The 11,170-nt window shown below is 47.5% G+C and overlaps 1 protein-coding gene across 20 annotated transcripts in view; it reads left to right on the forward strand.

Annotated features, from left to right (window-relative positions):
* The window catches only part of PEAK1 (pseudopodium enriched atypical kinase 1), a 361,282-nt gene extending 354,449 nt beyond the window's left edge, over positions 1 to 6,833 (forward strand). For all 20 annotated transcript variants that reach the window (XM_073877414.1, XM_073877413.1, XM_073877408.1 and 17 more), the window contains one exon: positions 2,761 to 6,833. In XM_073877414.1, the coding sequence (XP_073733515.1) occupies positions 2,761 to 3,924 (1,164 nt within the window). In that variant the 3' untranslated portion in view covers positions 3,925 to 6,833. The remainder of the gene's footprint in view (positions 1 to 2,760) is intronic.
* Positions 6,834 to 11,170: the final 4,337 nt, after the last annotated feature.

Genomic DNA, 11,170 nt, shown 5'->3' on the forward strand with positions numbered 1-11,170 from the left:
ATGGTTGAACAATTTATCATTTCTCCTTTGTAAATCACTTTGAACCTTTATCTCAAGTTGATCTGTGAAACTAAACATAAATTCTTGTTGTAGTGTCCATGTTCTTGTCTACTCAAACAGCTCTGGGAATCTTATGAAAGTGTGTGTGTCTGTGTGTGGGCACACACCACCCGAATACCACGATGAGAGGAGGAGTCACAATTCGAACACCTTCTCCCCTTCTAATGCCAAACCACAGAGTGGCGAGTTGTTTTCAGTGCAGCTTAGCACAGTAGAAACTACAGAGTGGTTAGACACTTTCTCCCTCTCTCAGCCTTAGATTGGGCCTGTCTTGGACCAGAACATACCGCCAGTCTGACTTGTGGCCTGCGGGGTATTGGACTTTAGCTCTTCCTCTCCACCTGCCTCCACCAAACCCGTGGTCAGAGAGCCTCACTGCTGGGGCACATGGCTCTCAGGACTCAAAAGAAAGATGCATTTTTCTGTTTTGCTTTCTCTGTTTGAAAAAACATGAAGATTCTATAATATGACATCACTTTTAACATTTGCATGTTGTTAATTGTCTTAGTCATTTGCAGTGTTACATTTGCGTAGCGTTGAGATTTATAGATCAACTCAACAGAGTTGATCTCATTTAATCCTCACAAGTGTCCTATGAAGTAGTAGGTTCCAGGATTTTTCTATTTTGTCTCCCTTTTTAGGGAGACTGAGACCCAGAGAAATTAGCTGAGATGCCCAAGGTTACACATTTAGTGGCAAGACTAAATCCCAAACCTGCCAAGTCCTTGGTGAGTGTCCTTTCTATAAAGTGACTGCTAGAGTTTAGCTACAGTCTCATTCAACTCAACTCAGTGGTATTTGACTGACTTTTCAAAGACTGAGTAGTTGGGACCTTTGAACTTTCATTCCAACCAGTGATGTGATATTGAGCAGGTTATTAAAATTGGAAATGGGTTTAATGGTGCCATGTCCTAGATCCAACTCCTATAGAACTAAAAGATGACTAGTGTAGGATTTTTAAATACCTGCTGACACATAAATATGAAATATTGCCAACAGTACAGTATAGAAAGAATTCATGTTGTGATTGATGAGCATATGGGAGTATAATATATACTGCATGCAGAGAGACTTTGAGAGCTTTCCAAAGATAATATTTTCTGAGAGATATATGTTTGAACTTGAACTCAGCCTGGGGTTATCTCTGTTTCAAGACCAGAAGTTTGGTTAAAGAAGAAATGCTTAGTGTGCCCTCAAATTGATGAAGTAGGTGGTATAAGATTTGAAGAGAGGAGAGAGCGAGAGAGAGATTTCTGTGGTATTGATCACTGGTGTCAAGACTCTTAAGTGTAATAAATATGTATAAATACAGTAAATGAGAGAGGGTGTTCCTCTCCCACAGATACTCCTTTACCTTTGGTCTGGTTTTGGGCTGGGGGTGGGGGGCTTTTTGTTTTTTGCTTTTTTTTTTTCATCATGAGAAGTGTACTCTTTAGTCCCCATCACCCATTTCATATTTTTCTTAATATCTATTTGAATGGAAATCAGAGCATGTTCTGTCTCAGAACTGGGAGACTCATCAGCACCCTCCCAAGAAATGTACATTTTAAAAAATAAAAGTAGCTAGAAAATCCTTTTTCTTTCTTTTCTGTATGACTGCAGCAAACAGGCCAAGTAAACACTTCTGGGTGCCTGTTGCTGGGAGGCTTGGATCCCTGTGAAATCCGGCAGCATATTCCTGCTGAGGATAGAGAATGTGCTCCTCAGGTACAGGCTCATGGAGGAGCTGTCCTGACCGGGCTGTTAAGATCTGTGAACGAGTGTTAGACACTGAGTCTTCCACGGTCAGCTTCTCCTCATCCTATCATAAGCATAACCCATTTAGGGGTGATTTTATTTACTTTTTGTTTTTTTACTTTTTCTAACCCTGGACTACTAGAAATACAGTAGTTGTTTCAGTATGTAGAACTCTTGGCTAATGTTTGTGATCAAAAAACTCTTGCATGATCCATAGCCATATAATAAAATTCTTTTGGAAAGGCCTTACTGCCTAAATATTGGCCTTTAAAAGAGGGCTGTTAAGAGAAAGCATGAAACTCAGAGTCCTGCCATTGAAATGTTGGTTGTGCTCTGACGAGGTCAGACCAGTGATTCTCTCCAACTTTTATCTCTACCTTGCCAGTCAACCGTGCATGCCTGAGTTGTGACAATGACATTCATTGAAAATTAGGAAAACCCACACTTTACCTGGCCAATATTTGTTACTCTCCTGACCAGTGACAAAATAAGGTATCCTGGCCCACTTTGTAGACCTGTTGTGTAAGTCTGGGCTGTAAGCCTCTACAGAAAGTAGGTAAAAAATTATTCTTGGTTGTTCTGTTTTCTAGATGACATACAAGGTATAGTAGAAAAAGCAAGCTTTGGTGTTAGACAGACTTGGGTTTGCAAGCTGGTAGCCCTGGGCTGTTTTTTTTTGTTTTGTTTTGTTTTTTTGTAATTCTTAAATCTTCAGCCTACTTTGAAGGGTTAGCGTAAGGACTAGAGATAATATACATAAAACAGCATGTAGACAGCCGCAAGAAATCGCTCCTGCCATTATTACTGTTACTCGGCACAGGACGACCAAGACCCTTTCTGAAGACTTCACTACAACATGGTTTGTTCCTAACCATTTCCCTTCCAATTAATCTTCCTTTACATATCTCAGCCTGCTTACGAAAGTGTGCGTTTTATGTTGTGTTATGTGCATTCTTCTTTCAGATCTGTAAGAGCAAAGCTAAAGAATCTCAGCAGTACTATCACAGCTTGGCCGTCCGGCAGAGCCTGGCTGTCCACTTTAACATCCAGCAGGACTGTGGTCATTTCCTTGCTGAGGTCCCTGATCGTCTGCTTCCCTGGGAGGATCCCGATGCCCCTGAAGAGGAGGAGGAGGAAATGGAAGAGGCTGAAGAAGAGGTGAAAGGAGAAACAGATGGGAAAAGCCCGGAGCCCTGCTCTGAAACAGAGTCATCCCAGAAAGCAAGCCAGGGGGGCCTTAGCAGGAAGCAGAGAAGCCACGTGGTGGTCATCACCAGAGAGGTTCCCTATCTCACCGTGGCTGATTTTGTGCGAGACTCTCTGGGCCAGCATGGGAAAAGCCCAGACCTGTATGAGAGGCAGGTGTGTCTGCTGCTCTTACAGCTGTGCTCTGGCCTGGAGCACCTCAAACCCTACCATGTCACTCACTGCGATCTTCGTCTGGAGAACCTGCTGCTCGTCCACTACCAGCCGGGGGCAACCAGCCAGGGCCTGGAGCCTGCAGAGTCCAGCCCCACCTCGTCTTGTTCCACCAGGCTCATAGTAAGCAACTTCTCTCAAGCCAAGCAGAAGAGCCATCTGGTGGACCCCGAGATCCTCCGCGACCAGTCCCGCCTCGCTCCAGAGATCATAACAGCCACCCAGTATAAAAAGTGTGATGAGTTCCAGACAGGCATCCTCATCTATGAGATGCTGCACCTGCCCAACCCCTTCGATGAGAACCCAGAGCTGAAGGAGAAAGAATACACTCGAGCAGACCTGCCTCGCATCCCACTCCGCTCACCCTATTCCCGGGGCCTGCAGCAGCTGGCCAGCTGCCTCCTCAATCCCAACCCTTCCGAGAGGATCCTCATTTCAGACGCCAAAGGCATCCTCCAGTGTCTGCTCTGGGGCCCCCGGGAAGATCTCTTCCAGACTCTGACTGTCTCTCCCAGCCCAGCACAGAGGAGTGCCCTGCTCCAGAACTGGCTAGACATCAAGCGAACACTGCTCATGATCAAGTTTGCCGAGAAGTCCCTGGACAGGGAGGGTGGGGTCAGCCTGGAGGACTGGCTTTGTGCTCAGTATTTGGCTTTCGCCACTCCAGACGCCCTCGGCTCTATTGTGAAAACCCTGCAACACCGCTAGTCTGTCCTGCTTGCCGCTTTTCTTTCATTTCCCCCTTCCAGTTACCTATGCGCTCCCGCTTCCCAGAGCTCCCACAGAATTCACGGAAAGGAGAGAGACCAACCTTGCATCCCTGTGCAGGAAAAATGCGTCCTCTCCGAAGGCTTACCCATGGCCCCGCACCGAGCGTGAAGCTGGGTCTGTCTTCCTGTACGGCCATGCGGTTGCCTTCCATCGGAACACCTCTCACCCTAATTGTCCCCACATGCAGTAGAAAATGAAAATGTCCGTCCCAGAAGGCACAGCTCTTTTGGTATGAACTCAGTGAGCTATGTCCAGCTCCTGCGTAATTCTGAATATCACCTGTCTTTTTAACCACAAGTATTTATTCTCACTAGCAATAGACAGATCTGACCGGTCCTTACCACCATCCACTAAGCTCTCACAACAGATTGGTTTTTGTCTTTAAAGTATCAATCACTGACTCTCTTACCAGGCAGAACTGCCATCCTTAGCATCAGGCCAGTTTCGTGTCTGGGGACTCTATTCTTTGTTCCAGCAGATCGTCAGAAGACAAGGAGAGATTGCATCCCTTGGGTCATGGACGCATTTTCCCTTGTCCTCGGTAAGTGGGTGCACTGCACGGAGGGTGGCCCTGCCAGTCTCCCCTCTGCTGCCACTGCCTGATTCTCCTTCACTTCGACTCTTTCCCCACTTGCCAGTGAAGTTCAGGTTTATCAGCCACTTGTGGCCCCTTCCCAAACTGACCCGAGGTGGTGTCACCAATGCCTCCACTGGGTGCGTACAGTTCGGACCTGATAAAGAGCTGGCAGGACACCCGGAGATGAGTTTCCACACATGCAGTTCCCTAGGGCGCCCCCCCCTCCGCCAGGGGGGGTGATGGTTGAAGGTGCGGCCTTTGATTACTGTCAGAGCTGGCGGTGTGGATGGCCAGGGCTGGTGGAGCCCGGATCCCAGCTTACCCTGAGCCGTAATGGGCCAGCTCCCTCCTCTCAGTAGCCAGTGTTAACTAGTCCCCCAGACGCTGTAGGCATGAGCCGTGAATGACACGGGTCAGCTGAGCTCAGACAGCTGCCCGAAAGCAGGCATGGCTGCTGGCTGGGAGGGCGGCCCGAGGCCGGGGAGGGGAGAAGGCCGCTGAGGAGACGGCCGGCCTCCTCAGAACGTGGACCTCGGCGGAGGAGGCTACCTCCCGGTGGCCCCAGCACATTGCTCCTTAGGACTCTCTGCAGTGGCTCCGGAGGACGGCTCGCAGAGGCTTTGATTGCTGAGGTGGGTGCCTGCGAGCCGTGCACCGCACATGTGGTCCATGCTCCTCTCCTATGAATATATGTGCAATTTTTGTATGTATTTTTTTAGCTGTATATTACAGTGTTTATGTTGCAATTTCACCTGAAGCAAGTTCTACAGAAATCCTCCCCTTCTTCCCTTGGCACATACATATTTGCGCTGAGATGAGAGTTTCTTCCGGGGGGCGGGGGGTGGGAGGTGACGTGTGTGGGCTTGTTTTATTCAAAACTGTGAGTATCTGTTTACTTCAACCTTGAAATCCCAAGAGTTACTCAGACAGTGTGAGTGTGCGCACACACGGTGTGCACGTGCATGCTGGGAGCAGGGGCCGGGCCTCTGAGGGGGACAACCTGTGGCATGGTTGAGAGACGTGTTCCCTGCATCTTGTTGGCGAGGGGGCTCCGGGACCCCTCCCCTAGCAGTGCAGAGCTTCTGAAAGCCAAGACTGTGCAGTATTACTTAGATAGCACATTAGTGGCCTTTTGGAAATTTCTAAACTTTTAACATTTTTAACAGCCTTTTTCATATGATTCACCTAAATCAAAGAGGATCAGGAAGGGAGAAGAATGTATTTTATTGTGATCTTCTTTGTGTTTTGTTGTTGTTTTTGTTGTTGTTTTTAAGAAAACAGGCCATGTGAGGCTCCAGATGGAGGATGTCCCTGTCCTCCTGGCCAGCAGTACAGGACTCCCAAGGAAGAGAGCTCATTGGCCCACAGAGAGCCTTGCCTCCTCTAGCCAGAGTACAGGGCTTGGCCCCTGGGAATGGCCGCAGTCCGCTCCGGGTCCGGGTCCTGTGGCATGGCTGCGCCTCGCCTAGCGGACTGCTGTTTAGTTCACCTTAGCATAGCCCATGTGCACATAAGTCCTTGCCTAATTATACACTGAAGTAGCAGCACACAGACCACTGACCATGTCAACCAGCACATTCCCTTAGCAGTCCTCCCCGCCCTCCCCCAGACGGTTCGCAGACCGAGACACTTTCTCAACGTCATTCTCGTGGTGCCTTGCCCATGTAAATTTGAATGTTGACTATTTAATGAGGTTTCATATTTAATGAAGAATGTTCCCTGGTCCCTCTGTTTGTTCTCTAGGTATCCTTTTTCTTTTCTTTCTTTCTTTCTTTCTTTTTTTTTTTTCCCCTGTCTGACTTGGATCCAGCCTTCTTCGTGTTAACGCTATAGTATTCTAGGCACGGACACTCTCCACTGCCGCCATCTTAGAGCACTGGTAAACCGAGCACCTCCTTCGCACCAGATTTGTGGAGTACTGTTTTTATATTCAGATTTGTTAGGGGCAAAAGATGAATGCCACCTAGTCAGAAAAGGGCCTCAGGCTTCCCAGAGACAGGTGGCTACAATAATTTTTCTCTGAGGGGTGGCTGAGGAATGTGAGGTAGAGAGGGAAAAGGGTGTTATAGGTTAGAGCAGGATAGACAAAACAACTGTATCTCTACATCAGATGGTCCTCGGAATATTTTTCCAGAATAGTGAAATTCAGTCAGTCTAATATTATCACAAATATTTTTTTACAGTTCCATTCTAATTATAGTAGGAGCTTTGAATTCATCAACTGGAAAGAAACCCTACCTTCAGACACATGGATATATATATATATATATATATATACATATATATATATATATATATATTTATTTGAGTTTCGCATTATGACTAGGATGGCACTTTAAGTTCTCTCAAGTAACGTCAAGTTACTGAATTCATTATTTGGAAATTTTTTCTCTTTTGTTGAAGTCTATACTACAGATTCTTCCATTTATCAAGAGTTCGAACAATTAAGCCACCTTTGGAACTTTACCTTAAGCCACATGAGCAGGAACAATCTGACACATGTCGGTGCTAGAGAAGCAGGGACATGGGTGGAGGAACCAAGACCAAGCCTGAATGTATATATAGCAGAGTGCCTTGTTAGAGACAAGCTAGTCTTGGAAGGAAGAGAATCCGATGTCCCACAAAGAGGACTAGGATTAGGAGACTTCTCCCATGCCAGCCTGAGGGAGAGCCCCTTTGGGAAAGTACACTGACGTGATGCTCAGAAGCTGATCATGAAGAATAACTGCAGGATGGGAGAAAGAGCCGTTGAACCTACGGAGTCCACAAAAGAATCTTGAGTGAGTCATGAATGAGGCCTACCAACCCCTAGATGAAGTGAAAATTGGAGGCCAAGAGAACAGCAGTTAGTTTCACGGTTTGCCCTCTGGGGATGAACTGGGCGAGGTGTAGAGGGGGCACCAGCACCCACACCACTGACGTCGGGGGGCTAAAAGTAAACCGTGCTTGTGAGGATTTTAAGAGTCTGGGTAGCCTTTCATCGTTAGAGTAAGTGGGGACCAGTATTCCTTCCAGACTCAGAAGAAGTTTGTTAACATGGAAAACTCATAAGCCAGGAGATCTTTAGATATAGTAATAGTAATGAAATAGTAGTGACATTTCTGGGAGGAAAACTGTATTTTAAAGTTTCTAGTATTGCAAATGAAAGACCTTTGGGGCCTACTAAATAGGAAGGCCTGGAAGGATTGCACTCAACTTCCCAAATTTGAATTAAAAACACTTCAATGCTGGGAAGTAACCTGACTTGGTTTTGTTGGTAACCTGCAAATATAATATTTTTCCCTAGATTATACTGGCAGTGATCTGAAAAAAAATACAGACTAGTCCCAGAAATCAGGATGTACTCAGGATACTGCACTGTAATTCCAAACAATTCTAGATGTATGAATGAAGTACAGACATACTTGAAGATGAGGGAGAGAGGGACGTGGCTCCCCAGGCCGCCTCTGACATGTTTTTTACTTCCCTCACTAGTTGATGAGGATTGAAAATTCTGGTCCAGCCTAACAAGTGAACAGGATGGCTGCCCACGAAGCCGGGTTATTAGTCTTACCTCATTGAAGCTCATGTTCTCAAAGGCCCAAAGTGCCGTGCTGAGACAAAGCCAAGTGCTGCCCTTGCGGAAGTGTGCACCGAAGGCCAGCTGTCCGTGCTCATGGCAGTGCCGAAAGTAGGGATTCTGTGGACCAAAAAGAGATGCCGTAAGGGAAGCCAGGGAGCTACAATGCAAGATCCTAGATAGAGATGATACCAAAGAAGTCCAGCCTTTTTGTCCTGATGCTTCCGAGGTGAGGAGGTTGAGTTACAACAGGTGCCATCGAAGGAGAACTCACGTACATTCCATGTCAAGGGATTTGGCTGATAAAATAATCCATCCTCCAAAAAAGCACCTATTTTTCTTTTAAATAAGTCCATGTTGTCTATTAGGAAAAAAGAAAAAGAAGATGATGGTGATGATGAAAGCCGTGGGCCCCAGTATCTAAGGAGAAGGAACCAGTCCCTCTCCCTGTGACGTGACCGTGGCTGTTGCCATGACTTCAGCTTGGGAACATCGCATCCATGTGATTGTGAAAGCTGGGCAATTTTTTTCTGAGAGATGTGGTAGTTTCAGTAGGTTTGTTTAAAGAACTCCTGCGAGGTTTCTTAACAAATTCGAATCGTTTTTATAAAGCTTCCTACAGAGGTGGTTACCACTCGTCACCATCATTTAATATCTCTAAGTGCCCCAAATGTACAAGGTGCTATACAGCTGTTAACCATCCCCTCCCTGCAGCTGTTTGAAATTGGAGCACGTTTTTGCCTCAGCCACTGCTAGAAGCTTCCCCACCTAAGTGGGCTGCAGGGGCCTGCATTCCCGCCATCCCATCACATGCTTCCTACTCCAGAGAGCCTCTGGACTTATTCCAGCTTCTCACCTTTACCCATCCCACTCACCCCCATGCTTTTTTTTAAATTAAGAAAGTTTCAGGGAATCAAAAGAGGTCGGAAATTTTTTAACCTAGCAGAAGTATAGAGTCATATATTTTGCTACGATTATTATTGTATTATGGAAAATCCACTTTGCCCGTATAGTGTGTGGAAAGTATGTGTGTGTCTGCACTCATGATAATTTGAATGTTGAACAGCCCTATATGGCTTCAGGGTAGCATTTTTGAAGGATAAACCACACTGCTTCAGGAAGCTTGCTCCAAGTACTACTTGGTTATCCCTTCCCTTACCAGTTTTTTAAAGTTGTGAACACACTGGGTTGGGATTTTCTGTTGCTACGCAGGGCATTTTGGCATGAGATCAGGGCAGAAGCAAGATGTCATCCTTCTTATTTGAATCATGGCAGTCCTCATTCCAGTCTCTCCTTAGTTCCCCGTGGCTCTGCCCACACCCTATATTTGAAAATCTTATTTCTCTTGCTCTTTCCTGGAGCTTCAACCCTCTACATATTTTAGAGTTGTATAAATCTACCAATGTAAGGTCCCCTCTGTCACCAGGTGGTGCCGCCCTTTGGTTTGCTGTGGTACTTTGCTGTGTTCTCTGTGGCATCATGTTACTGTGTAAATAAATTTGTTTTAATATACACTAAAAACCAGAGCAGCGCTTGTTTTTTCAGTGACTTTCCCATCTTGACACGTTGGGGAGGGTTTGGTTGCAGACGTGGTTGGTTTTGCGCCCCCCCGCCCCAGGGTTCATTCCCTCTTGGATCTTCATTCCCTGCTGACCTGGACAGTATTTCCTGTTCATTCCATCCCTGACCTGAGAAAACTCGGCCCAGAAGACAAAGTGAAGGCCTTCTGCTTTGCCTAGCGCCGCCCTAGGGCTGCCGGTCCGCTGTGTGAGATTGCCCCCTGGTGGCCAGTCTCCATACAGCCTTCCTGGGCTGCTTGTGCACGTTTGAGGGGCTTGCTTACCCGGCTCTCCACAGCTGCTCAGTGAAGATCTCAGAGCCGTGCAGACAGTATGAGCGGAGGCAGGGCCTTGTGCGGCATCGAGCATCATCTGCTGCAGAATTCACATACCTTTTGCCTGTTCCTTAAAGTACACACTCACAGGGTTCTCGCGAAGGCTGGCAAGCTCACACGCTGACACTTCGGTAGCAGAGAGGCCACCTGGCTTAGGCGGGGAGAGTCAGCCATTGGCCGTGGTAGCAGCAGCTGCCTCATTATTAAGAGTAGAACGGATGGAAATGCAAACATGTAGATTCTAAATTTAGACCAGGTTTTAGTTTTAGAGCTCTAAATCCTGTACGGTGGACACTGTCTCTAGCCCAGTGTTTCTGCTCCTCTCCACTAGCGATCACTGTGGAATTTGCAGATAATATTTAAGGCATATTGGAATACAGTGGTCGCCAGACTCGAGTTTTGTGTTGTCAAAGAGGCAAACCCACACTGGCGTGGGCCTCAAACTTCCCCCTGGCTTGTCTGAGCCCGGGAGGAAAGGGTTACAGCAAAACCCAGGAGGCAGGCACGCCTACTTGCTGGGGCGGATCCAGGACTGCCCTTCCTAGCTGTGAGCACAGCACACTGGCTTCTGGGGGCAGGGGTTGGGGGGAGAGCGAACGGAAGAAGCAGGCCCCTGGGGCTGAGCAGTCGCAGAACCGGCGTGCACTAGGCTCAGGTAGCTGTCAAGTGCTCCACTGGCATGGGCGGCCGACCTGGGCCTCAAAGGATTTGGGCCTGGATGGCGGGACCAGTTCAGGGTTGCTCTAGCCAGACTCCAGGGTAGGCAGAGCAAGGCTCGAGAAAACTGGAGGTTCTGTTCTTCCAGTGGGGTCACTTTACCCAGCGTGGGCTCCAGGCCTGGGAATTCCACCAGTGGGTCCTCAGCAAGACCAGCCTTCTGTTAGATTCTGGGTTATCCTGACATCTGGATAGAGCCTTTGGTTTCCATATGCCTGCAGACTGCTTTCAACTCAGACCCAGAGAATCTGGGTCTTTCCCATCTGGAATTAACTGGTATGAGTTACCCTCTGGGTGCGTGGGGCTGTGATCCTGCACCCTCTGCTCTGGGAGCTCTTTGCCTGCTCTCCAGGGCCCAGCCAACTATGCTTCTTTTTAAGCGAGCCTGTGCCCTACAAGGGAGGGAACTTCATTAGTGCCTTAGGAGCCAAGAACT

Source organism: Callorhinus ursinus, unplaced genomic scaffold (genome assembly GCF_003265705.2).
Source record: "Callorhinus ursinus isolate GAN/ISIS: 27379988/994484 unplaced genomic scaffold, GSC_fseal_2.0 scaffold25, whole genome shotgun sequence".
In the NCBI taxonomy this organism is placed as follows: Eukaryota; Metazoa; Chordata; class Mammalia; order Carnivora; family Otariidae; genus Callorhinus; species Callorhinus ursinus.